Here is a 26,199-nt window from a genome sequence, read left to right on the forward strand (position 1 = left end):
CCGAGACAGCGGAGGGGTGGCGGATGCGCGTGGAATGGCTTCGGCCCCTGGGCCACCGCACGGGCCGGTGACGCCAGCTTCCAGAAGATGTGTGGCACAACAGGGGACACACGACAGCACAGCCAGACAGGCAACAGGAGCCAGACAGCAGCACAGGAAGGCACGTTCCAGAGAGAAGGGACAGAGAGCGAGCAGAGCCCAAGCGATGAAGACGATGCGAGCAGCGTGCACATCACCACCATGGCTCCCCCCGTGAGGGGGCTGGCACGGACAGCCCCTGCCGTGGGGAAAAGGAGAAAGACTGCCGGAGCACCAAGAGCAGAACGGAGGGGAACGGTGCAAGGGTGGTGCCAGCAGAGCCTTCCCTTCCGGGAAAGCCTCAACAGGACAGAGCAGTTCAGCCGGTTCAAACCCCTCCCAGCCCTCTCCAGACAGACGGGAGCAGGGTCTGCCAAAGGGCCAAGATAGCTGGCGCCTGGCTCGGGGCCGCGCTGCAGCACACGCGCCGCATGCACCGTGAGCGAGGCAGCCGCAGGGCCCGGGCACAGGCAGTGCATGCAGGGGAGCCAGACCCCACAGCGGACCCCCGGTCCCGGAGCAGCGCAGATGTAGAGGAGGGTGAGGAGGAGAGGGTGAGCCGTGGGGGAGGCGGAGGGTGCCGCAGGGAGAAGTCATGCGCGGAGTGAGTACCTGGTGCACGGCTGCCAGAGTCATCCTGGTTTTTTACCCTCCATTAGATCCCCACCAACACAAATATTCCCCAAGAAAAAGCACTGGCAAAGCGGCTCCAAGGGCAGAAACCAAGAGTTAGAGAGGTTACCCCACGCCAGACCCCGCGGGCCAGTGCCCAGCACAGCAGCATGCGCAGGCAGGTGCTGACTGCACCACGTGTATCTGGGAAGTGCCTCCTACCACCAGTGACACCAGAGCCCCCGGTGCCCAGAGCCAGCTTGGCTCGGAGACCCACTGCACGCAGAGCCAGCAGCATTGCTCCCAAGAGCCCAGCGGGGAGCAGGAGCTAGGGGCCATGGGCCAGTATTAGTGATAGGGCCGGAGTCATGGCCATGGGCCAGTATTAATCATGGGGCTGGAGCCACAGCCATTGGCCAGGGCTAGTGATGGGGCTGGAGTCACAACCATGGGCCAGTGTCAGTGATGGGACTGGAGCCACAGCCATGGGGCCAGGCCTAGAGTCATGGCCATGGGCCACCATCAGTGATAGGGCCAGAGTCATGGCCATGGGCCAGTGTTAGTCATAGGGCTGGAGTCACAGCCGTAGGCTGGTGTTAGTGGTGGGGCCAGAGTCACGGCTGTGAGCCACCATCAGTGATGGGGCTGGAGTCATGGCCATGGGCCAGTGTTAGTCATGGGGCTGGAGTCACAGCCATGGGGCAGTGTTAGTCATGGGGCGGGTGTCACAGCCATGGGCTGGTGTTAGTGACAGGGCCAGAGACCCCATGAACTGTGTTCCCTTTGGGTTACACGGCTGGCCATGCTGCCCTGCACCACTTCCTACCTCCTCGTCCTCCAGCCGCCGCAGCGTCTCGGTGATGAACTTGATGTACTGGGTGGTGAGCGTGGTCAGCTCACTGTACTGCGTGCGCAGGTCCACGTACTGTGGAGACAGTGGGTCAGCAGGAGGGAGGGGAGCTCGCCCACAGCCTGCCAGGACCCCAGCAATGACGGGGCTGCACCCCCAAATCCACCCCTTCAGTGAGCAGCCACACCCCAGAGCTCCAGGACATCCCAGGCCAGTGGCAGGGAGACCCCCCTCACCTCCTGGATGATGCTGTCAGATGCTGACTGCACTTTGGGCTTCTTGGCTGGGGATGCCACCGGCTCCACCTGTGCCTTGAAGCTCACCAGCTGCAGCTCGTAGTCCTGATGAGGAGAGAGTGATCAAAGATCTGCGATGTGCCAGGAGCCCCCTGCCCACGGCGCTGTAACCCAACCCCCTACAGGATTCTGTGCTGCCTCCCCAGCCCACCACCCCCTGGGGTCACAAGCCAAATGGAAATGAAGTTCCATTAGAATGAAGAGTGTGGACTGAATTAAGAAGAGATTCCCAAGTGGGCACACCTTGATGGCGTCGATGTACTGCTTGGCATAGCGCTGGCACTCCTCCACCTTCTCCTTGTGCTGCTCACACTCCTCCAGCAGTTTCTGGGGAGACACGTGGGGGTGAGCCCAGGCACCCCAGGGCCACCCAAGGGCACACCTCACCCCACCACGGCCAGGGATGGCCAAGAGCAGCCACTTGCCCTGCCATGGCTGGGAATGGCTGGGAATGGCCCCTCACCCTGCTGCAGCCACCAATGGTCAGGAGCTGCCCCCATCCCACTGAGAGCACCCACCACGTGCCATGGCCAGGGATGGTCCCCCTCCTGCTGCAGCCACCCGAGAGCAACACTCCATGACTGGAAACAGCCAGGCACTCCCCTCACTCTGCCACAGACAGAGATGGGCAAGGGCATCCTGCACTCTGCTGGGGATGGCCAGGTGAATCCCTTGCCATGCTGTAGCCAGAGATAGCTGAGAGCACGCCTGGGCCTGCTGGGGATGCCCAGGAGCACCCCTTGCCTCACTGGGAATGGCCAGGAACACCCCTCATCCTGCTGGAGAATGCCCAGGAGCACCCTGTGCCCCATTGGGGATGGCCAGGAGCACCCTTTCCCCATGGCTAGGGATAGCTGAGAGTGCTCTTTGTCCTGCTGAGGAATGCCCAGGAGCACCCTTGCCCCACTGGGGATGGCCAGGCACACCCCTCACCTTGCTGAGGAATGCTCAGGATCACCCTTTGCCCCACTGGGGATGCCCAGGAGCACCCCTCACCCTGCTGGGGAATGCCCAGGAGCACCCCTTGCCCCACCAGGGATGCCCAGGAGCACCCCTTGTCCCATTTTGGATGATCAGGTACATCCCTCACCCTGCTGGGGAACACTCAGGAGCACCCTGTGCCCCATTGGGGACAGCCAGGAGCACCTCTCACCCCACTGGGAATGCCCAGGAGCACCTCCTGCCCCACTGAGGATGGCCAGGACCACCTCTCACCCCGCTGCAGAATGCCCAGGAGCACTCCTTGCCCCACTGGGGATGCTCAGGAGCACCCCTTGTCCCATTCTGGATGCTCAGGCACATCCCTCACCCTCCTGGGGAACACCCAGGAGCCTCCCTTGCTCCACTGGAGATGGCCAGGAGCACCCCTCACCTTGCTGAAGAATGCCCAGGAGCACCCCTTGCCCCATTGGGGATGGCCAGGCACACCTCTAACCTTGCTGAGGAATGCCCAGGAGCACCCTTGCCCCATTGGGGACGGCCAGGAGCACCTCTCATTCCGCTGGGGAATGCCCAGAAGCCCCCTTGCCCCATTGGGGATGGCCAGGAGCACCCCTTATCCCATTTTGGACGATCAGGCACACCTCTCACCCCGCTGGGGAATGCCCAGGAGCACCCTGTGCCCCACTGGGGACGGCCAGGAGCACCCCTTATCCCATTTTGGATGATCAGGCACACCTCTCACCCCGCTGGGGAATGCTCAGGAGCACTCCTTGCCCCACTGGGGATACCCAGGAGCACCCCTTGTCCCATTCTGGATGCTCAGGAGCACCCCTTGTCCCATTTTGGATGCTCAGGCACACCCCTCACCCTGCTGGGGAACACACAGGAGCCCCCCTCGCCCCACTGGGGATGCCCAGGAGCACCCCTCACCCTGCTGGAGAATGCCCAGGAGCACCCTGTGCCCCACTGGGAATGCTCAGGAGCACCCCTTATCCCATTTTGGATGCTCAGGCACATCCCTCACCCTGCTGGGGAACACCCAGGAGCCCCCCCTGCCCCATTTTGGATGCTCAGGCACACCCCTCACCCTGCTGAGGGAACACCCAGGAGCCCCCCTTGTCCCATTTTGGATGCTCAGGCACACCCCTCACCCTGCTGAGGGAACACCCAGGAGCCCCCCTCGCCCCACGGGCAGCAGTTACCTTCTCCTGCAGCAGCTGCTGGCGCACGGCCTGGCTGTCGGTGATGGGCACGGCCTGGATGGCCTCCTGGCGCTGCCGGGCGTCGGCGATCCACTGCCGCAGGGCGTCGCAGCTCTGCCGGTAGTAGCGCAGCTGGCGGCCCAGCTGGTCCAGCTCCCGCTGCCGCAGGTCGGCCTGGCCCAGCACGGCCTGCCAACGCTCCAGCAGCTGCTGCACCCGCTCCCGGTACCGCTCCAGGTCCACGTCGCGCTCGCTGTGCCCGCGGACCATCCGCTCGTTGACGTCCTTGGCCTTGCCCAGGTCGGTCTCCAGCGTGCTGAAGAAGGGCTGGTGCCCTTCGGCCTGTGCCCGCAGCCGCTGCGGTGGATGGGCAGCGGTCAGGGCCAGCCACGGTGTCCCCAAGCCACCCCCCGGTGTCCCTTGGCACCCCCAGAGCCCCTGGGTACCTTCAGCTCAGCTTTGCTGGCCTCCAGCTCAGCCAGGTCAGCCGGCACTGCCTGCACATCCTTCAGCTGCTCCTCGTACTTGCGGAGCAGCTCCTCGGCTCCCTGCGTGCTCCGGATCACCAGCCCGATGGTCTTCAGCCTGCCGGAGGGACGGGGTCAGAGCCGGGAGCGGGGTGGGATCAGCCGGGAGCAGGAGCAGAGCGGGAGCAGGACAGAGGAGACAGGATCAGGATGGGATGGGACAGCTCAGCAAGAGCAGCACCACAGAGCCAGGAGGGAAGGAAAAGGGAAGAAGGAAAAAAAGAGAAATGGAGGGAAGGGGAAGGGGAAGGAAGAAAGGGGAAAGGGGAAAGGGGAAAGGGGAAAGGGAAAAGGTGAAGAGGGAAAGGAGAAGGGGGAAAGGGGAAAGGGGAAAGGGGAAAGGGGAAAGGGGAAACGGGAAACGGGAAACGGGAAGGGGAAAAGGGGAAGGAGGAAAGGGGAAGGGGGAAAGGGGAAAGGGGAAGGGGGAAAGGGGAAAGGGAAGGAGGAAAGGGGAAAGGGGAAAGGGGAAAGGGGAAAGGGGAAGGGGGAAAGGGGAAAGGGGAAGGGGGAAAGGGGAAAGGGGAAGGGGGGAAGGGGAAAGGGGAAAAGGGGAAAGGGGAAAATGAGAAAGAGGAAGGGGGAAAGAGGAAGGGGGAAAGGGGAAATGGGAAAGGTGAAGAGGGAAAGGAGAAGGGGGAAAGGGAGAAAGGGGAAAGGGGAAGGGGGAAAGGGGAAAGGGGAAGGGGGGAAAGGGGAAAGGGGAAGGGGGAAAGGGGAAGGGGAAAGGGGAAAGGGGAAAGGGGAAAGGAGAAAGGAGAAAGGGAAAGGGGAAAGGGGAAAGGGGGAAAGGGGAAGGAAGAAAGGGAAGGAAGAAAGGGGAAGGGGGAAAGGGGAAAGGAGAAAGGGGAGTGCTGTCTCTCCCCAGACTCTCCACAGCCTCCCAACTGCCCAGGCTCATTGCCAGCCCAGGAGTGACGGTGCCAGGGCTCACTCACTTCTCCAGGTAGATGCTGGAGAGGCTGTACACCTGCTCCATCTTCCGCAGGGTGACCTCCAGCTCGGAGCGCAGCACAGGGGCTGAACCTGCCTGCTCCGGCTGCGCCAGCACCTGCTCCGTCTTCTCGCTGACTTTGGCCAGGTTCTTCTGGATGCCCTCCAGCTCCAGGTGTGTTTGCTGCAGGGAAGGAGCCCCTCAGTCCTTGCTGCTGCAGGTCAGGGCCAGCCCCTGGCCGAAAGCTCCCCCCAGCTTGGACCCCAGGAGGGCAGGGGAAGGCTCTGCAGCCCCTCGGTGCAGGGGAGGTTTAGGAGGGATATTGGGAAAACTCCTGGAAAGGAGTGTCCAGCCCTGGCACAGCTGCCCACGGCAGAGGTGGAGTGCCACCCCTGCAGAGACTTTACAGCCACCAGTGGATGAGGTGGCACTTGGGGACACAGCCAGGGGTGGCCTTGGCAGTGCTGGGGGACCGAGTGGGCTCAATGGGCTCTGAGAGCTTTTCCAACCCAAACCATCCCCCCAGACCCATCCTGGCACTGAGGTGCCCATGTGACCACAGGTGTCCCAGGGGTGTCCCAGGGGTGTCCCAGGGGTGTCACACACCTGCTGCTCAGCCTGGCGCTGGGCGCACTCGCGCAGGGGGTCGGCCTCCAGGGGCAGGCGCAGGCGATGCACGGTGCGGCTCTCGCAGCTCTCCAGCTGCAGCCGGATGTCCTTCAGCTGAGAGATGTAGCTCCTGCACAGAGACTCGTCCTGCTCTCCTGCGGGGACAAAGGGGATGGCTCAGTGCCTTGGGGACACCCTGGGGACACCACAGGGACCCACCGGGACACCAGGATGGCTCAGCACCCTGGGGACACCCTGGGGACCCGCAGCAGGGAGAGGGGACACGGGGATGGCTCAGCACCCTGGGGACACCCTGGGGACCCACAGCAGGGAGAGGGGACACGGGGACGGCTCAGCACCATGGGGACACCCTGGGGACCCACAGCAGGGAGAGGGAACACAGGGATGGCTCAGCACCCTGGGGACACCCTGGGGACACCACAGGGACCCACCGGGACACCAGGATGGCTCAGCACCCTGGGGACACCTTGGGGACACGCAGCAGGGAGAGGGGACACAGGGATGGCTCAGCACCCTGGGGACACCCTGGGGACACCCTGGGGACACTCTGGGGACACCCTGGGGACACCCTGGGGACCCACAGCAGGGAGAGGGGACACAGGGATGGCTCAGCACCCTGGGGACACCCTGGGGACACCACAGGGACCCACCGGGACACCAGGATGGCTCAGCACCCTGGGGACACCCTGGGGACCCGCAGCAGGGAGAGGGGACACGGGGTCGGCTCTGCACCCTGGGGACACCTTGGGGACATGCAGCAGGGAGAGGGGACACGGGGATGGCTCAGCACCCTGGGGACACCCTGGGGACCTAGAGCAGGGAGAGGGGACACAGGGATGGCTCAGCACCCTCGGGACACCCTGGGGACACGCAGCAGGGAGAGGGGACACAGGGACATCTCAGCACCCTGGGGACACCCTGGGGACCCGCAGCAGGGAGAGGGGACACGGGGATGGCTCAGCACCCTGGGGACACCCTGGGGACCACAGCAGGGAAAGGGGACACAGGGATGGCTCAGCACCCTGGGGACACCACAGCGACACCACAGGGACCCACTGGGACACGGGGATGGCTCAGCACCCTGGGGACCCGCAGCAGGGAGAGGGGACACGGGGATGGCTCAGCACCCTGGGGACACCCTGGGGACCCACAGCAGGGAGAGGGGACACCACAGGGACATCACAGGGACCCACCGGGACACCAGGATGGCTCAGCACCCTGGGGACACCCCAGGAGCCAGTGTGAGGAGAGGGGACACTGGGACAACTCAGCACCACGGTGATACCCCAGGGCCACCACGGGTATGTGCAAGGGGGGTTCTGGGGGTGCTCTGGGGGTTCTGGGTGTGGGGAGCACTCAGTGCTGCAGAGCAGGGAGGGGACCGTGTGACACAGCCGTGTGCACGTCCGTGTGTGGGGACGGCACATGTGGGTGCGTCCATGGGTGTGTCCACATGGAGCAGCTGTCCTCCATGCGCGTCTGTCCACGTCATACTGCGGATGCTTCGCACCCGGGGAAACCCTGGGGACACCCACCCTTCAGCGAGGGCAGAGAGGGGACGCCCACCTTTCTCCTGGCTGCGCAGCAGCAGCTCGTATTTGTGAGTGCAGGCGTTGTAGTCGCGCTCCACCTGCAGGCGGTCGTCGGGCTGGAAGCTCTGCGCGTCCTGGCTGTCCCGCAGGAACTCCTGGTAGTGGCTCTCCAGGCTGCACAGCACCTGCCTCACCTCCTCGGCCGGCAGCGTGCGGAACTGGGGGAGGCACGGCCACGTCAGTCCCCGCTGGGGACCCCCGGGACCCCCCCGTGCCACGCTGGGACCCCGCAGGAACTCACGGTGATGTGTGTCCAGGACTGGATTTGTTGGATGTCCCGGGTGAGGTACTGCCAGGAGCGGAGGCTGCGCAGGTCCTGGTGCAGCTGCTGCCACAGCCCCAGCAGCTGCTGGTGGGTGGCCTCCAACCTGTGGGGACGTGTAGTCAGAGCTGGAGGGGACACAGGGGAGCCCCGGTGGGGTGCAGGGTCACTGTCCCCACCTGTGCACGGCGTCCAGAGCCTCCTTGTTGGGGGGTGGCAGGAGGAAGCACACGGAGGGGACCACGGCCTCATGGCCAGCGGCGCTCAGCACCCGCCACTGCTGCGGCTGCGCGTGGTTCACCAGGGCGCAGGTGTCGTTCTTGTGCACTGTCACCTGTGGGGCAGGATGTCAGGGCGGGCTGTGGGCCCCTTGTGCCTCTGCCATAGTCCTCAGTGCCCCTCTGTATTCCCCCATGGGCCTGGTGTGGTCTCAGTCTGGGTGGGGGATCCCTTGTGTCCCCACCTTGTATTCCCCCATGGGGCTGGGGACAACAGGAGAGATGTGTGGGAGGTCACCCATGTGTCCCCTTGTCCCCCAGGGTGGTGTCAGACCAGAGGGGTGTCCTCCTGACTCCCCCCCACGGGGCTGGGGCAGCATCAGACTTGGGGGCTGGACCCACCCTGTGTCCCCACATCCCCCCACGGCCTCCCCAGGGGAACCAATGCTCCTCACCTCCATTTGCTTGTAGTCACAGACGGCCTGGATGGGGGGCCGGCCCTGCAGGGGGGTCGAGGGGCTGCGAGGCTTCAGCTGCACGATGGTCCTGGCGCGGCGGGAGAGGGCCCCCAGCTGCGCCCCCAACTCGGCCAGCTGCTCCTTCTGCTCCTGTGGGGCAGGTTTGGGGCACCTCAGGATTCGGGGTGTCCCACGGTGTTGAGGGGCATCAGAATTTTAGGGAGATACTGAGGGGGTTTTTTGAGAGAGCTGAGAAATATCAGGAGGTCCCAAAGGTTTTGAGAGCTCTCGGGATTTTTGAGAGAGGTCCCAGGAGTTTGGGGAGGGGTCAGGAATATGAGGCTGGGGGAGTCAATCCCAGTCTGTTGCAGCAATGGACGTGCTGGGGTCACCTGAGGGGCCGCAGTGGGACTCTGATTTTGGGGATCATTCTGGGGGCTGCAGGGGGCTGTCAGGGGCTGTGGGGTCACCCTGCAGGTGGGGTCAGCCTGGGTTTGCCATGGGGTCACCCTGGAAATGTCACCCTGAGGATCTCGGGGAGGTCCACACGGGCAGCACTCCTGGGCTCCCACTCACTCTCGCTACGAGATCTCGGGAGGGTCACCCGGGGGAGAAATCTCCGGGGCCTTAGGGTCACTGTGGGGGTGCCCCCGGGGTCTGGGGGTCTTCCTGGGGGTCTCGGGGGTGCTCTCACCGCCAGGTCCTGCAGCAGGTCCTCGAGGCGCGTGGCTGTGGTGCCACGGTCGCAGCTGAACTTGCGCCGCATCGTCTCCTCCGTCTTCCGCAGCATCTCCTCAGCCTCCCGCACCTCGGCGAAGAACTGGGGGGCCCGGGGGGGTCAGCACTGGGGTCACACCCTCCCTTCCCACTCCCGGCCCCTCCCTGGCACCCCCCCGTACCTGGAAATAGTTGGTGTTCTCCTTCAGGTGCGTCTCGATGCAGCAGCAGAGCTGGAGCATCCAGCTCCACTGGGTCTGCAGCGCTGCCAGGAATGCCTGGGGGGCACGGGGGGGACACCAGGGCTGGCACCGAGGGCACCTGCACCGGGTCAGGTGCCCACACCCTCACCTGACCTGCACCCGCACTGGTACAGGCAGCCACACAGTGACCCCCAGTCCCCACTTGGCTCCCCACCAGTGCCCACTGCACCCCACCCTGCTGACCCCCAGACCCTCCTGACGCCTTCCCCAACCCACCAAGGTGCCCCTCAGATCCTCCCAGCTCCTTCAGTCCCCCCAAGGTCACTGAGACCAGATTCTCCACACCCTCCCAGATGCCCCAGTCCCTGCAGCCCCCCAGCCTGCCCCATTTGCCCCCAGCTCCCCAGGCACCTCCAGTGTCTGCGCCCCGGGGTGCTCCTCACGCAGCAGCCGCTCCCCGGTGGTCCGCAGCTCCTGGATCCGCCGCTCCCGCAGCTCCAACTCCCGCATCAGCGCCTGGGGCAGGGGCAGGGCTCACGTTCATGGGCAGGGCCAGGAGGAGGCAGGGGGGCTCAGGGCTCACACACGTGTGCAGGGCCGGGGTGTCAGGGCTCACACTCGTGTGTATAGCCGGGTATTGGGTCAGGGTTCACACACGTGTGCACGGATGGGAGCCAGGGGGGCTCAGGGCTCACACACGTGTGCACGGATGGGGGGCCAGAGCGTGTCAGGACTCACACATGTGTGCACAGATGCGGGGCCAGAGCGTGTCAGGGCTCACACATGTGTGCATGGACGGGGGGCCAGGGGAGCTCAGGGCTCACACACGTGTGCAGGGCCAGGGGTGGGCTCAGGGCTCACACTTGTGTGCACAGCTCTGGGTGTATGTGTCCAGCTGTGGCTGTGTGTGCAAGGGGGGCTTTGGGGGTGCTCTGGGGGCTCTGGGTGTGGGGGGCACACAGGGGCTCAGTGCTGCAGAGCAGGGAGAGGACCACATGACACAGCAGTGTGCATGTCCATGTGTGGGGATGGCACACGTGTGTGTGACCATGGGTGTGTCCACATGGAGCAGCTGATCTCCATGTGTCTGCCCACATGCATGTCCACATCATGGCCACGCCCATCCCTGTGTCCATATCCACGCCCATCCCTGTGCCCATGTCCATGCTCATTCCTATGCCTATCCCTGTGTCTATGTCCATGCCCATCCCTGTGCCCATGTTGTGTCCATGCCCATTCCTGTGTCCGTGTCCATGTTGTGTCTGTGCCTATTCCCAAGTCCATGCCCACCCCTGTGTCCATGTCCATTCCCATGTCCATGTCTATGTCCATGCCCATCCCTGTGCCCATGTCCATGTTGTGTCTGTGCCTATTCCCATGTCCATGCCCATCCCTGTGCCCATTTTGTGTCCATGTCCATCCCCATGTCCATGCCCATCCCCATGTCCGTGCCCATCCCCGTGTCTGTGCCCATCCCGGTGCCTGTCCCAGTGTCCATGCCTATCCCAGTGCCCATCCTCATGTCCATCCCCATTCCCATCCCCGTGTCTGTGCCCATTCCCATCCCCATGTCTGTGCCCATCCCAGTGTCTGTGCCCATCCCGGTGCCTGTCCCCGTGTCCATGCCCATCCTCATGTCCATCCCCATGTCTATGCCCATCCCTGTGTCTGTGCCAATTCCCGTGTCTATGTCTGTGTCCATGTCCATCCCTGTGCCCAAATCATGTCCGTGCCCATCCCAGTGCCCATGTCTGCATCTGTGCCCATCCCAGTGCCCATCCTGGTGTCCATCCCAGTGTCTGTGCCCATCCCGGTGCCTGTCCCCGTGTCCGTGCCCATCCTCATGTCCATCCTCATGCCTATGCCCATCTCAGTGTCTGTGCCCGTTCCTATGTCTGTGTCTGTGTCCAAATCGTGTCTGTGTCCATCCCAGTGCCCATCTCATGTCCATCCCCATGTCTATTCCCATCCTCATGTCTGTGCCCATTCCCATCCTCATGTCTGTGTCCATTCCCATGTCTGTGTCTGTGTCCATGCCCATCCCTGTGCCCAAATCGTGTCCGTGCCCATCCCCGTGTCCATCCCAGTGCCAATCCATCACCCTCCATGCCCGTACCGAGTAACTCTCCTTCTTGGCCGCCATGGCGGCGTTGTTGTGGCTCCAGTCGAAGGCCACCTCCTCCTCCTCGCGCTCGCTCAGCCACAGCAGCTCTTTGGTGGCGGCGCTGACGAAGCCGTGGAGACTCTCCAGGTGCCGCAGCCGCGACTTGGAGGAGTTCTGCGAGAGTGTGGAGGGGGTTGGTTTGTAGCTGCGTCCTCGCCCTGCATGGCCACACCCCACAGCGCTGCCCCCTGCACACCCTCCGTGCCCCCTTACCCTCCTCCCCACGTCCCCCTCGTGTCCTGCATCCTCCTCCTCCTCCCCAGAGCCCCCCACACACAGCCCCACCACAACCCCACCATCACCACGGTCCCCTCCCTTCCAGCAGGTCCTCCCATGTCACACCGCAGCAGCAGGGCTCCCCCGTGTCACACACACTGTCCCCAACAGGTCCCCTCATGGTTACCCTCCATGGACCCCCAGCCACACGGCCCCAGCAGGTCCCCCCATTCCCGTCCCTCATTCCCGCCTCCCATTCCCGTCCCCATTCTCGTTCCCCCCCATTCCCGTCCCCCATTCCCGTCCCCCCCCATTCCCGTCCCCCATTCATGTCCCCCATTCCCGACTCCCCATTCCCGTCCCCCATTCCCGTCCCCCATTCCCGTCCCCCATTCCCGTCCCCCCCCCATTCCCGCCCCCCATTCCCGTCCCCCATTCCCATTCCCGCCCCCCATTCCTGTCCACATCCTCGCCCCCCATTCCCACCCCCCATTCCCATCCCCCATTCCCGCCCCCCATTCCCGCCCCCCATTCCCACCCCCCCATTCCCATTCCCGCCCCCCACTCACCAGCAGCTTGGCGTACTGCAGCTCCAGCTTGCCCAGGCACTCCCGGTAGGCGCCGCTGGGGCCGGGGGACAGCTGGCTCTGCAGGAGACACCCCATCAGTCCCGGGGTGTCCCCCACCCCAGCTGGCCCCTGCACCCCACAAGGGACTCAGGTCCCACACCCGGGGTGCCGGGGCCGGAGGATGCCCTCGGGGCACGGTGCCCCCCACCCTCCCAGGGCACCCCGGGGGCTCCGGAGCAAGGGCACAGCTGAGGGCAGGGGGCTGTGGGCGCCGGGATGGGTCACTGTCCCCAAACTAGGCTGGGCACAGCCCCAGGAGCAGAGGTGGGTGAGCCATGGGGGCCTTGGGGACACCCAGGAGCAGAAAGAGCGGCGGCCATGGTGCTTCAGGGAGCCTGGGGTACAGAGCAAAGGCAGCCCCTCCAGGAAATGCTCAGGAGCAGAGGAGGGGACAGCACTGCATGGAGCCCTCGAAGCAGAGTGGGAAGAGCCTCAGAGGACCCCCAGGATCTAGGGATCCCCAGCACCCAGGGGTCTCCCCTCATCATTCCCAGGACATGGGGACCCCCAGCACCCAGGGGTCTCACCTCATCATCCCCAGGATCTGGGACCCCCAGCACCCTGCAGGGTCTCACCTCATCATCCCCAGGATCTGGGATCCCCAGCACCCAGGGGTCTCACCTCATCACCCCCAGGGCATGGGGACCCCCAGAACCCTGCAGGGTCTCACCTCATCATCCCCAGGATCTGGGATCCCCAGCACCCAGGGGTCTCACCTCATCATCCCCAGGATCTGGGACCCCCAGCACCCTGCAGGGTCTCACCTCATCACCCCCAGGATCTGGGGACCCCCAGCACCCTGCAGGGTCTCACCTCATCACCCCCAGGATCTGGGACCCCCAGCACCCAGGGGTCTCACCTCATCATCCCCAGGATCTGGGACCTCCAGCACCCTGCAGGGTCTCACCTCATCATCCCCAGAATCTAGGGATCCCCAGCACCCAGGGGTCTCACCTCATCACCCCCAGGATCTGGGACCCCCAGCACCCAGGGGTCTCACCTCATCATCCCCAGGATCTGGGACCTCCAGCACCCTGCAGGGTCTCACCTCATCAGCCCGTGCCCGCTCCACCTTGGCACGGAACTCCTCGATGGCGCGGTGCAGCCCGCGGTGGGCGCCCAGGTGGGTCTCCACGGTGGGCAGGTCGGCCCCCCACTCGGCCGTGGCCACGCGCCGCTGGTTCTCCTCCACCCAGGCCAGCAGCTCCTGCAGGTACCGCAGCGGGGCCTCGTCCGGCTCCGGCCGCCGCTGCCCCGATGTCACCGACACCGCTGTCACCGCTGTCACCGGCGCCCCCGACTTGAGCCGCAGGTTGTATTCAGTGCGGATGGACACCAGGCGCTCGTGCAGGCGGTACACGCTGTGGGGAGAGAGGGGTCAGCAGGGGGACACGAGGGTCACGGGGGCTTTGGGGTCAGGAGGGGCTTTGGGGGTGTGCAGGGGGTACAGTGAACATGGGGAGTTTGGGGACATGGGAGGCTTTGGGGTCATGAGGACCTTTGGGGTGCACAGGGGCCTTTTGGGGGTGCAAGGGCCACAGAGAGTACGGGGGATTAGAAAGGCACAGGGGACACGGGGGACGGGCAGTGCGTGGGGGTCACAGGAGGCTTTGCAGGGCTTTGGGGGGCACAGGGGACACAGGGGTGGTTTGGGGGTGCAGGGAGCATGGGCGGCGTGGGGGACGCAGGGGACACAGGGGACTTGAAGGGCTTTGAGGGGTAGGAAGGACCAGGAGGGCTCCGGGTCACGGGGCCACGGGATCAAGCCCTGGGGACCCCCACAGCGCCCGTACCGACGGTACATCTGCTCGCCCTGGGGGTGCCGCCCGTCCTTGAGGCTCTGCACGTCGTTGAAGAGCAGCCGGATCATGGCATCCGCCTTGTCCAGGTCCCGCTCCACCTCCGCCGCCTTCTGCGGCGCCTTCCCGGCCGCCAGCAGCCGCACGTCCTGCGGGGACAGCGACAGTGAGGACACGGCCAGACACGGCCAGCGAGGGGCACGGCCGGGCTCGGTCCCCGCGGGCCGCCCCGCCCCGGTGCCGGCGGCACTCACCGCCTGCAGCAGAGCATCCGCCTGGTTCAGCTGCTCCTCGCACAGCCCCGACTCCATCTGCAGCTTGGTGACCACGCGCTGCAGCCGCTCCAGCCTGCGGGGACACGGCGGGGACACGGCGGGGACACGGCGGGGACACGGCGGGGACACAAAGGGACATGGTCAGCACAGGGGGCAGCTGTCCTGGCCATGCCCAGCACCAGTCCTGTCCCACGCTGTATCCTGTTCCCTGTCCTGCTCCCCAAGCCACTCCCAATCCCCCCACCATCCCCATTTGTTTTCCCATTCCCGTCCTGCCCCACATCCCGCTTACAATCTCAGTCCCTGTTGGAGCCCTGGAGGCTGAAAATATCAGGCTTTCTGTGCTTGGAAGGCACCGACCCTCAAGCAGGCACCACACTCGACCTGAGGCCATGGAACAGGCCAAATTTGGGATTTTATATAAGTATATTATAAGTATTATTATAAGTATATAAGTATATTTTATTATAAGTATATTTTATATACTTATATAAGTATCTAATTAATGTACGGGGCAATCCCAAATTCAAGTTTTTCACCTTGTGAGATCACACAATACCATTTAAACCACACGCCCACAACCCCAGCGCTATCACTCAACTTTGGGGGCCTGTTCCACAGCCCCAGGTCAGATGTGGTGCTTGCTTGAGGGTTGGCACCTTTTAGCACAGAAAGCCTGAGATTTCCAGCCTCCAAGGTTCCAACAAGTCCCAATCCCAGCCCCACATCCCATCTCAGTCCCACCCCTCATCCCATTCCCAATGCCCACCCGAATCCCCATCCCCACTGTGCCGTCTCCTGCCGTGCCGAGCTGAGCCGAGCCGTGCTCAGGCCGCAGAGGTTTTCCAGCAGGAGCGGTGACTCAGAGCCCTGTGGTTCCCCCTCGGGGGGGCCGGGACACCCCGCCCCGGCCCAGGGACACCCCGCCCCGGCCCAGCCCCGCGGTTTGGCAGCGGGACGGGGCTGTGGGTGCCAGGCCCTCCCCATTACTTGCCTCTCGAACTCTGCCCGCAGCAGCTTCTCCCGCTCCAGCACAGCGACGTGCAGCCGCCCCCACTCCTTCTCCACGTCCAGCGGGTGGTACCCGGGGGGCACCTTCAGCTGTCCCGACTGCACCGCGCCCTGCACGCCCCAAATGTCACACACTGCCCCAAGGGGCGTGCCAGCCACTGCCGCGGGACCCCTGGACTGTCATCCCCTTGGTATTCACCCCTCACCCCCAAGACCCCTGACACCCCGGGACCCACAGCCCTAGGACCATCATTCCCTTGGGATCTGCTCCACACCCCCCAAAACCCCTGACACCCCGGGACCCACAGCCCCTAGGACCATCATCCCCTTGGGATCTGCTCCACACCCCCCAAAACCCCTGACATCCCGGGACACACAGTCCCTAGGACCATCATCCTGTTGGGATCCACCCCACAACCTCTAAGACCCCTGACATCCCGGGACCAACAGCCCCGAGGACCATCATTCCCTTGGGATCTGCTCCACACTCCCCAAGACCCCTGACATCCCAGGACACACAGACCCTAGGGCCATTATCCCCTTGGGACCCACCCGGAGCCTCCCAAGATCCCCCAGCCCTTGGGGTCGCAACCACCCAGGACCCTCACACCCCTCAGGACCCCACCTCCAAGCCCCGCCCCAGCCCTTGGCCGGTACCTCCAGCGCCTGGAAGATGACTTTGGAGCGGTTCTTGTCGGCCTCCCGAGCCGGCAGCTCTGTCTCCTTGAACTTGAGGAACTGGCGCCAAAGGATCTGCCGGGGGAGGGGGGGCGCAGCTGAGCAGGGACCCCCAGCCACTGCTGCCCCCTTCCCAAGCATCCGCCCTCCCCAGCCTGCAATTTTCCATGTGTGCAGAGCCGGCGGGAAGGAAGTGGCCGCACTGGGCTTTGCCAGCGGTGACTCACGGCAGAACCAGGGAGGGTGAGTCAGAGGGCCCCCCCTTCATATGGGGCACCCGGCTCTGCCACGGCTCTGAGCCCCCAAAACCCTGCAGACCCCCAAAATGGCACTGGTGGGGCTCAGTGCCACAGCCACACCCAGGTCTCATGGTGACTCACGCACTTGACCACGTGCTGCCACGGGGGCTGCCACATGAGCCACCCACAGTGGGGCTGCTGGCCGGCTGTCACCCCTCACTGGGCATGAGCCACCCATGGTGGGGCCACAGGCCAGCAAGGACTCTGCCACACGCTGCCCCAGCTGTCAGTGGCTGCTTGGGGTCCGTCATCCCTGTGGCAGCATCATCCCTGTCCCTGTGTTTGTGCCTGTCCCAGTGCCAGGCCAGCAGCACTGCCCCTGTCCCTGTCCCCATGCCAGGCCAGCAGCAATGTCCCTGCCCCTGTGTTTTTGCCTATCCCTGTCCCTGTGCCAGGCCAGCAGCACTGTCCCTGTGTTTGTGCCTGTCCCCATGCCAGGCCAGCAGCACTGCCCCTGTCCCTGTGTTTGTGCCTATCCCAGTGCCAGGCCAGCAGCACCATCCCTGTCCCTGTGTTTGTGCCTGTCCCCATGCCAGGCCAGCAGCACTGCCCCTGTCCCTGTCCCCATGCCAGGCCAGCAGCACTGCCCCTGTCCCTGTGTTTGTGCCTATCCCAGTGCCAGGCCAGCAGCACTGCCCCTGTCCCTGTGTTTGTGCCTGTCCCCATGCCAGGCCAGCAGCACTGTCCCTGTCCCTGTCCCCATGCCAGGCCAGCAGCACTGTCCCTGTGTTTGTGCCTATCCCTGTGCCAGGCCAGCAGCACTGTCCCTGTCCCTGTGTTTGTGCCTGTCCTTGTGCCAGGCCAGCAGCACTGCCCCTGTCCCTGTCCCCATGCCAGGCCAGCAGCACTGTCCCTGTCCCTGTGTTTGTGCCTATCCCAGTGCCAGGCCAGCAGCACTGCCCCTGTCCCTGTGTTTGTGCCTGTCCCCATGCCAGGCCAGCAGCACTGTCCCTGTCCCTGTGTTTGTGCCTGTCCCCATGCCAGGCCAGCAGCACTGCCCCTGTCCCTGTGTTTGTGCCTGTCCCTGTGCCAGGCCAGCAGCACCATCCCTGTCCCTGTGTTTGCGCGTATCCCCGTGCCAGGCCAGCAGCACCATCCCTGTCCCTGTGTTTGCGCGTATCCCCGTGCCAGGCCAGCAGCACCATCCCTGTCCCTGTGTTTGTGCCTGTCCCCATGCCAGGCCAGCAGCACTGTCCCTGTCCCTGTGTTTGTCCCTGTCCCCATGCCAGGCCAGCAGCACTGTCCCTGTCCCTGTCCCCATGCCAGGCCAGCAGCACTGCCCCATCCCTGTCCCCGTGCCAGGCCAGCAGCATCACCCCTGTCCTCAGCCCTGGTGGCCTCACCTCGATCTCCTCGTAGCTGGCAGGGAGGCGACGCTCCTCGAAGAGCGCCGAGTGCTGCCGGCTCCACTGCAGCAGCCCCGTCACCACCTCGTAGTACTCCTGCCAGCGCAGCTGCAGCTCCTGCGGGTGAGAGGGACGCGTGTGGGGCCGGGGGTGATGCTGCAGGGGGTGGCAGCAGCAGTGGTGACCCCCAGCGCCCCAACTCACGTTGGCCTTGACGCCGTCCTGCACCTCAGGCACGCGGGGCATGGCGTCGTACAGCGAGGACACGTAGGTGATGATGGACTTCTCGTCTGGCTGCGCCACGTCCACGTCTGCGGGGAGACAGGGAGTCAGGTGGGGGACGCCGTGGTGGGGAGGGACGGGGGCTCTGCAGAGGGACCACCACAGTACCTTCGGGGTCCAGCAGCCGCGTCACCCCCAGGTCCCGCTCGGCCACGGTGAAGGCCTGGTCCAGGTTCTCCAGGTTGCTCTGGCGGTACACCCGGCTCATGTCGATCAGCATTGGCCTGTGGATGGGGAGGCAGCGGGTTTGTGGGGGCCCCAAAACCCCGAGGAGGGCAGGTCCCCCTTCCTGGGGCTGCCAGGGCTGCCTCCTCTGCCTGGCCACCTCACACCCTACACTGGGGACACCGCTGGCAGGAGAGATCCCCACAGCCAGAACAGGGACAGGAGGAGCTGGGGATACACACAGTCCCCAGTGGGAACCCTGGAACAGTCAGAGCCCCCAGGTCCAGCGAATTTGGCACCCTGACCCTGCATGGGGCTAACACCTCAATCCTCTGTGGGGCTGATAGCCCAGTCTCCTGTGGGGCTGGCACTCCAGTCCCCTGTGGGGCTGGCACTCCAGTCCCCTGTGGGGCTGACACCCCAATCCCCTGTGGGGCTGACACCCCATCCTCTGTGGGGCTGACACCCTCATCTTCTGTGGGGCTGACACCCCATCCTCTGTGGGGCTGACCCCACAATCCTCTGTGGGGTTGACACCCCAATCCTCTGTGGGGCTGATAGCCCAGTCTCCTGTGGGGCTGACACCCCCATCCTCTGTGGGGCTGATAGCCCAGTCTCCTGTGGGGCTGATACCCCAGTCCCCTGTGGGGCTGACACCCTCATCCTCTGTGGGGCTGACACCCCCATCCTCTGTGGGGCTGACACCCCCATCCTCTGTGGGGCTGATAGCCCAGTCTCCTGTGGGGCTGATAGCCCAGTTTCCTGTGGGGCTGACACCCCCATCCTCTGTGGGGCTGACACCAAAGTCCCCTGTGGGGCTGACACCCCAGTCCCCTGTGGGGCTGACCCCTCAATCCCCTGTGGGGCTGACACTCCAGTCCCCTGTGGGGCTGACCCCTTAGGCCCCCTTTGGGGCTCCGTGGTGGGGCCGAGCTCAGTGTGGCAGCGCCTTGGTGCGGAGCACGGCACAGCTGTGACAATGGCACGGTGAAGGTGACTCCCCCCATCTGGCACAGGCCTGTGCATATTTTCTCTCCCCAAACACACACAGCGGTCGCAGCAGGACCCGTGGGGACCTGCCTGCCACCGCCCCGGCACGCCAACAGCGGGCACGGCACTGCCGGCACAGCCCGATGGGCCGGGACTCGTCAGGAGATCACACTGCACTGAGCAGGAGCTGCACAGCCTCCCCACGGGGACAGGATCAGCACAGGCTCCCCATGGGGACAGGATCAGCACAGGCTCCCCATGGGGATGGGATCAGCACAGGCTCCCCATGGGGACAGGATCAGCCACCTCATGGGGATGGGATCAGCACAGCCACCCCACGGGGATGGGATCAGCCACCCCACAGGGATGGGATCAGCACAGCCACCCCACGGGGACAGGATCAGCACAGCCACCCCACGGGGATGGGATCAGCCACCCCACAGGGATGGGATCAGCACTGCCACCCCACGGGGACAGGATCAGCACAGCCTCCCCATGGGGACAGGATCAGCACAGGCTCCCCATGGGGACAGGATCAGCCACCCCACGGGGATGGGATCAGCACAGCCACCCCACGGGGACAGGATCAGCCACCCCACGGGGACAGGATCAGCCACCCCACGGGCACACGATCAGCAGGGCTGCCCCACTGGGCACACCCTGCCCATAGACCACACCATGGCACCCCCGTGGCGCCCACCTGTGCCGGTGGATGATGGCGTTGAAGAGGCGCCCGTCCCGCCAGCTGGTGGTGAAGTTGTCGCAGCGGAGGCCTTGGTAATCCTCCACCATCCGCTGTGACCACAGCAGCAGCTTCTCCTTGGCCGTCATGTCCTCGGACTGCCCCGTCACCTGGATGTCTGAGATCTGCCAGGACACAGCTGTTACTCTGGGAACTGGCACTGGCACAGTGACACTCGCTGCCAGTGACACCACTCCTGCCCCACTGGGGACCAGACCGGCCCGGGGAAGTCCCCAGCACCACGGAATCCCCCCGGTACCACTGTCCCTGTCCCACCCCGCCGGGCTCACCTGGAAGTGGAGGATGATGGTCCAGATGAGCCCCAGGGTGAGCTTGGGGTTGCCGTCGGCGATGTCATCGTTCCGGATGTTCACCAGCTTCACCTGCAGCACGGGACACACGCGGCTCAGGGACGGGGGAGCACAGCACAGCCCCGGGGCGTCCCAAGGCTCCGACCCCCTGCTCACCTGCCGATGCTTCAGGTAGTTGAGGGCGATCTGGACATTCTGCAGCTTGTGGAAGCGCATCCGGCCCTTCTCGCGGGGCTGGGGGAGAGGAGGGCGGTGAGCGAGGCCACGCTGGACACAGCCCCGCTGCATCCTGTCCCCGCAGCCCCCCCGCGATGCCACCGCACCGTCCTGCCATCCGCCACCCCCCGGCGCCACCCGGCCGCTCCCGGCGCCGCGCATGCCGATGGATCCCGCCCTCGCACTTTGTCCCCGCAGGGGTGGGGACGCTCCCCGTGCGCCCCCCCGCCAACCCGCCGGCACAGGCTGTTCCCAAGCCGCGCCCGGGAGCACCGGGACCATCGCAGCCATCCCAAGGGGACCCGACGTGCGGGCACAGCAGCCACTGCCCGGGGGGACTGCTGCTGGCCTCGGGGCCGGGGCACCGCGGGGCTGACAGCGCTGCGTGTGCGGCCCCCCCGCTCCCTCGCCATGCGGCTCCCCAGCGCGCTCCGGTGTCCCCTCAGCAGCACCAGGAACTGCCGAGATGGGTGAGACCCCCGGACCTGTGGGTCCCGGCCGGGGTCCCCTGGGTCCTGCTCAGAGCCCCCGCACATTCCTGTCCCAGGGTAATTCCCCCAGCTCAGCCTGGCTTTGGCTGCTGGGGGAGCTGGGAGCTCCAAGAACCCCCTTGTGCCACTCCTGCCCCACAGAAAGGGCCAACGCGGACCCACAGCTGCTCAGGGCCAGGGCCAGCCCTGGTGTGAGAGCCAGGGAGTTGGTGGCCATGTGCCACCCCACAGAGCGGCAGCACATCGTGGTGCCAGGAGCCACCATCCAGCTCCAGCCTGACAAGGCCCAGCACGGTGGGATCACTCCCAGTTGATGCTGCTTGTGGAAGACGAATTCTCTCTTGCTGCTGCCACTGAGTTCTGCCCAGGGAAACCCACCGCCCAGCCCTCGGCATCGGGGGGACACCGGGACAGGCAAAGCATGCAGGCAGAGCACTGGGGTGGCGCTGGGACTGGCACATGGCACATGGCACATGGCACATGGCACACATGCAGACAGTCCTGGCACTGCTCCATGCCACTGACACAGCCCCGCTGGCCGTGCCGGGGCCACGCCAAGAGCTGAACCACTCACCAACCGCAAGGTCCGGAGGACGTCGCGCTCCCGGGGCTGCCCCGGCCGAGCCGAGCCGAGCCGAGCGGAGAGGAGCAGAGAGAGGAAGGAGGAGGAGGAGGCAAAGGCGGCGGTGGGCCGGGGGCCGGCGCCAGGAAGCAGAGAGGGCACCAAAGCAAAGAGAGGTTAGAGGCGGGGGGCGCGGGCACTCCGGGGGCGCTGGGACAGACCGACGGCCAAGCAGGAAGAGAGGGACCAGAGGCAGGCAGCGAGGGTGAGGACGAGGATGAGGACGAGGATGAGGAGGGCCGGCGGAGGGGGGCCGGCGCGCGGCGGGGGGACACTGCGGGACAGGACAGCGTGGCACCACCTACCAGAGTGTCACCCGACAGCACCTCCAGCAGCGAGATGAGGTTGTGCCCGTCCCGCAGGTCCTCGTACAGGTCGTTGACATGGCGCTGTGCCTGTGGGGACAGCGGCGGTGTCAGGGGGGCTGGGGGCAGCTGCGCATCGCCCACCCCTGCCAGCCAACTCCAGGGGGCTGCCCGGCCACCCCTCAGTGCTCACACACAGCCCCGAGTGCAGCTGGTGTCCCCAGTGCCATCATCGCCCCCCAAACACACACACAGCAGCTCCCCCAGTGCCAGCGTCACTCCAGCGTCAGTCCAGTGTCACTCCAGCGTCACTCTGGCATGCAGAGACCCACCACGAAGGGGTCGGACCCACCACGAAGGGGTCGGACCCACTGCCCACCACAGCAGCAGCCCCAGGGCTCCATCCCCAGCGCGGGGAAAGGAGGGTGTGCACAGAGGGAGAGCGGTGGGACAGAGAGGAAGGACCTACCTCTGGTCGCCAGTGCTGCACGGGGCAGAGAGAAGAGAGCAGTTAGGAGAGAGCAGAGAGGGGACCCGGGACGGGCACAGCGTGGTGGCACCACGATGGCACCGCGGCGTCAGGGACACGTGGGGACACATTTGGGGGGCTGGGCCATGTCCCAGTGTGTGCCAGGTGACAATGTGTGGCTCTGCCCGTGGCAATGCACGCTGGCATGGAACGGGAATGGCAGGAGTGGGACAGGACTGAGGGTGCCAAAGTGCAGGACACATCCCCAGGTGCCAGGGGCACCGTTCCCTCCTGGCGTAGGTGGGAGGGCAGACCCTCATAATGGGGGCAGCTGGTGTGGCCCAGGAGCACCAGCACTGGCACCAGGGACCCTGCACGGCCACGTCCTGGGCCAGACCAGCACACAGAGCTGCAGCTGGGGGTCACTTGGGGCTGGGGGCCGCTGGGGCAGTGGTGCCCGCTGGACTGGTGGTGCCCATACCTTGATAAGGTGCTTGTTGACCCATTTGGTGAAGGTTTTCTTCTGGACACGATCTCGCTCATCTGCAAGAGAGGAGAGGCACAGGTGAGCCAGCAGCACCAGGACGGTGGCACGGCAAAAAGCAGGCCCCGCCGGTGGCACCGCAGGGCACGGCTGGCGCAGGAAGCGATGAGCCAACTGCTCTGGGGAACCACGGTGAGTCACGGGGTGTGGGGAGAGGAAACAGCTAACGGGGACCAGCCCCGGCGTGCCAGCGCCAGGCCAGCGCCCACCAGCACCTCCACACTGAGTGCTGAGATTAGATCAGTTGGCCAGAGCGGGGTGCTCCTAACGCCAAGGCCGCGGGTTCAACTCCGCTATGAACAAATTAACAGTTGGACTTGGTGATCCTTGTGGAGCTCCTTTCAACCCGAGACACTCTGCAGCTCTGTGGCTGCTGGGAGCAGGAGGTGCCCACCCAACGCTGAGCACTGCCCTGGGCTCCGTGGGCACTGACTGAGCGGGGTATGGCATCAGAGACAAGGCCATGGGGCGCTTGTCCTGGCACAGTTCCAGCCCCACAGGCAGGGCCCTGGTGGGACATGCATGGGATGGGGATGAGCCCACGCACCGTCTGCGCTGCCAGAGCCCTGGGACACCCCAGGAACACCCCACAGCCCCAGGACACCCTTCTGTGTGGGCACAGGGCCAGGCAGGGCTCCAGTGAGTCACGGCGCTCCCTGACTGCTGCCCTGTCATTAGGGGATGGCATGGCAACGGTGACACATCGGGATGGGAACCCAGGATCGCACAGGACCCACCCCCCAGCACCCACTACCAGCACCCACTGCCCTGCACCCCCTAACCCCCCAGCGCGCCGTGCCCCACTGCCAGCACCCTGTCCCCCTGGGTCCCCAGTGCCACCACCGGCGCCGGACCCAGCCTGATGCCCAAAGTGGGGGGTCAGAGGCCAAAAGTGACACCTCCCGCACCCGGGGCGATGCCCCCGCCGCCGCGGCAGCCACAAGGCCCCCCTGCCCTCGCCGTGGCGAGCCGGGCGCTCGCTGCGTGCCGGCTCTTGCCCCGCCGGAGCGTGCCGGGATCTGCCCACGCGGCACCCAGCGCCCCGAAGCCAACACTCCCCGCCGGGACAGCGCCCAGGGGTGCTGCGGAGCCCGAAGCGCCCCGCGGGCCCCGGGAGCGCTCAGCGGCACAGCCAGGGCGTGCCGGGCCGGCAGCGGCCGCGGTGCGAGAGGAAGGAAGGAAGGAAACGCGGGGCGCAGCGCGCAGCCGAGCGAGGGGCACCGACACCGTACGCAGCACCGCGCCCACCGCCCCGAGCCCGGAGGGGTCCCCGAGCGGCGCCCACCCCGCGGGGCCGCGCACCGAGAGCCGCGGCCGGGCCGGGCCGGGCGGGCAGGGCGTGGCAGGAAGCGACCGCGGGCACCGGGGATGGAGCTGGGCGGCGGCGTGGGGTCGCTCCGCTCCCGTCCGCCCCGCAGCCAGCCCCGGCACGGGGGTCTGCCCCACGGCCTGGCCGCAGGTACCGCCCTGGCGTGGGGGCCAGAGCCACAGCCCTGCCCTGGGGACACCGACCTGGGGACACCGCCCCGGCGCGGGGCTCTGCCCCACGGACACCGCCCTGCTCTGGGGGTCGCCCCGCGGCCTTCCTGGGGGGCAGAGACGCGGACGCAGAGGTGGGGCTGTCCCTAGGGACCCCGCCCTGGTGTGGGGGGTCTGTCCCGGGGTCACCGCCCCGTGTGGGGGCTGCAGTGGTGGGACTGCAGTGGTGGGGCTGCAATGGCGGGGATGCAATGGTGGGGCTGCAATGGTGGGGCTGCAATGGTGCGGCGGCCCCCCCAGCCCCCCGGCGCGGTACCTTTGCGGCCCTCGGCCGCCCGCAGCACGGCCAGGTACAGGTTGTCCTCGGAGCCCGTTCTGTCGGCCACCGCCGGAGCCTCCTCGGAGCTGCGCCGCGGCCGGGACATGCTGAGCCGCGACCCCGCTGCTCTCCCTTGCCGCTCCGCCGCCCGTCCCGCCGCGAGTGGGGCGGCCCGGGGAGGAGACGGGGCTCTCTCCCCCCGCCCCACGCCCCACGCCCCACGCCCCGACCCTGCCCACAGGAAACTCCCGAGCTTTAACCCTTCCCTCGCTGCGCCTGCGGGCGGGAAGGGACACGGACCCACGGAGCGGCCATGGGGCGCTCCACGGGGAACCGGCACCCCCAGACCCACTCGCGGGGCCGCGAGACCCCCCGGATCTGCAAGCGCGGGGAGCGGGACCCACGCTCCTGGAGATCGGGGTGCTCAGAAACCCCTCACCTCTCACTCAGGGCGGCCAGGACCCCACACCTCGGGGACCCTCAGGTCCACAAGTCTGGGGGGTGGCACCCACAGCCCGCGGCTGCTGGACCCCCAATCACCACACCTCAGGACCACCAGGTTTCCAATCTCCGGAGGCTCAGGTCCCCCAGATTTCCAGGTCAAGACCCTCCCTGCCTCTCACAGAGGGTCCCCAGAACCGCTCTGGCCCCGCGCTCAGGAGCTCCCCAGCCCCCAGTTGGGACCCTCAGTCCCCGTGGGGGTTTCGGCAGCACCCGGCCCCACAGCCCAGGGACCGCCCCAGAGCCCCCAGAACACGCCCTGGCACTGCAGGACCCTTGCTCCCCCCACCTGGGGGTCAAGCCCCCGCGTTCACCAGCCCCGAGTCCCACCTTTGAGGGGATCAGACCCCTGGGACCCCTCTTGAGGCGCTCAGGGCCCCCGTACCTGGGGCTGCAGGATCCCCAGGATGGGGGACTGAGCCCCACAGACTCCCCCGGGTGCCCCCATGGACACACCAGCCTCACCTGACAGGCACCCCACACCCCACCCTGTGCCCCACAGCACCCACGGGCCCTTACATCGGGAGGGGGCACTGTGGGAATCCCCCTCCCCAGGGATTCATCTCCCACCGCCCTCCCCCAGTGGGGGACACCAGCTGAGGGGACCACAGGGTAAACTCAGGGGTGGTGCCCCCCTGGGTGCTGCATCCCCCCGGGACGCCCCTCCCTGGGGTTGGGGACCCCCAGTGTGGCTGGCACAGGCTGAGAACGCACAGCCCTTTGGGGTGACACGGAGCTGGCAGTCCTGCCCATGGCGGCTCCTGTGTCACCAACGTCACCCGCGTCACCGCCGGTGGGGGTGGCAGCTGCTGGGGAAAGTGCAGC

General features: G+C 66.0%; 1 protein-coding gene across 15 annotated transcripts in view; it reads right to left on the reverse strand.

Moving 5' to 3' along the window:
* Nucleotides 1-26,199, reverse strand: part of PLEC (plectin) — a 57,884-nt gene that overhangs the window by 10,473 nt on the left and 21,212 nt on the right. For 7 of the 15 annotated variants that reach the window (XM_066337692.1, XM_066337591.1, XM_066337660.1 and 4 more), the window contains exons 2-30: nucleotides 23,013-23,074; nucleotides 22,063-22,152; nucleotides 20,585-20,662; nucleotides 20,408-20,500; nucleotides 20,076-20,242; nucleotides 18,329-18,444; nucleotides 18,143-18,249; nucleotides 17,936-18,055; nucleotides 16,273-16,368; nucleotides 15,599-15,726; nucleotides 14,584-14,677; nucleotides 14,324-14,478; nucleotides 13,579-13,891; nucleotides 12,471-12,548; nucleotides 11,638-11,799; nucleotides 9,933-10,037; nucleotides 9,501-9,596; nucleotides 9,296-9,421; nucleotides 8,599-8,751; nucleotides 8,105-8,259; nucleotides 7,905-8,031; nucleotides 7,638-7,821; nucleotides 6,048-6,205; nucleotides 5,446-5,624; nucleotides 4,427-4,565; nucleotides 3,981-4,337; nucleotides 2,080-2,163; nucleotides 1,777-1,881; nucleotides 1,517-1,615 (exon numbers count right to left, since the gene is read on the reverse strand). In XM_066337692.1, coding sequence (XP_066193789.1) covers nucleotides 1,517-1,615; nucleotides 1,777-1,881; nucleotides 2,080-2,163; nucleotides 3,981-4,337; nucleotides 4,427-4,565; nucleotides 5,446-5,624; nucleotides 6,048-6,205; nucleotides 7,638-7,821; nucleotides 7,905-8,031; nucleotides 8,105-8,259; nucleotides 8,599-8,751; nucleotides 9,296-9,421; nucleotides 9,501-9,596; nucleotides 9,933-10,037; nucleotides 11,638-11,799; nucleotides 12,471-12,548; nucleotides 13,579-13,891; nucleotides 14,324-14,478; nucleotides 14,584-14,677; nucleotides 15,599-15,726; nucleotides 16,273-16,368; nucleotides 17,936-18,055; nucleotides 18,143-18,249; nucleotides 18,329-18,444; nucleotides 20,076-20,242; nucleotides 20,408-20,500; nucleotides 20,585-20,662; nucleotides 22,063-22,152; nucleotides 23,013-23,074 — 3,926 coding nt within the window. Of the gene's footprint in view, nucleotides 1-1,516; nucleotides 1,616-1,776; nucleotides 1,882-2,079; nucleotides 2,164-3,980; nucleotides 4,338-4,426; nucleotides 4,566-5,445; nucleotides 5,625-6,047; nucleotides 6,206-7,637; nucleotides 7,822-7,904; nucleotides 8,032-8,104; nucleotides 8,260-8,598; nucleotides 8,752-9,295; nucleotides 9,422-9,500; nucleotides 9,597-9,932; nucleotides 10,038-11,637; nucleotides 11,800-12,470; nucleotides 12,549-13,578; nucleotides 13,892-14,323; nucleotides 14,479-14,583; nucleotides 14,678-15,598; nucleotides 15,727-16,272; nucleotides 16,369-17,935; nucleotides 18,056-18,142; nucleotides 18,250-18,328; nucleotides 18,445-20,075; nucleotides 20,243-20,407; nucleotides 20,501-20,584; nucleotides 20,663-21,709; nucleotides 21,728-22,062; nucleotides 22,153-22,531; nucleotides 22,547-23,012; nucleotides 23,075-24,870; nucleotides 24,995-26,199 lie in introns of those variants that run through there. The other 8 variants (XM_066337582.1, XM_066337645.1, XM_066337667.1 and 5 more) reach the window with 4 other exon arrangements.

This window comes from Sylvia atricapilla, chromosome 1 (genome assembly GCF_009819655.1).
Source record: "Sylvia atricapilla isolate bSylAtr1 chromosome 1, bSylAtr1.pri, whole genome shotgun sequence".
Lineage (NCBI taxonomy): Eukaryota > Metazoa > Chordata > Aves > Passeriformes > Sylviidae > Sylvia > Sylvia atricapilla.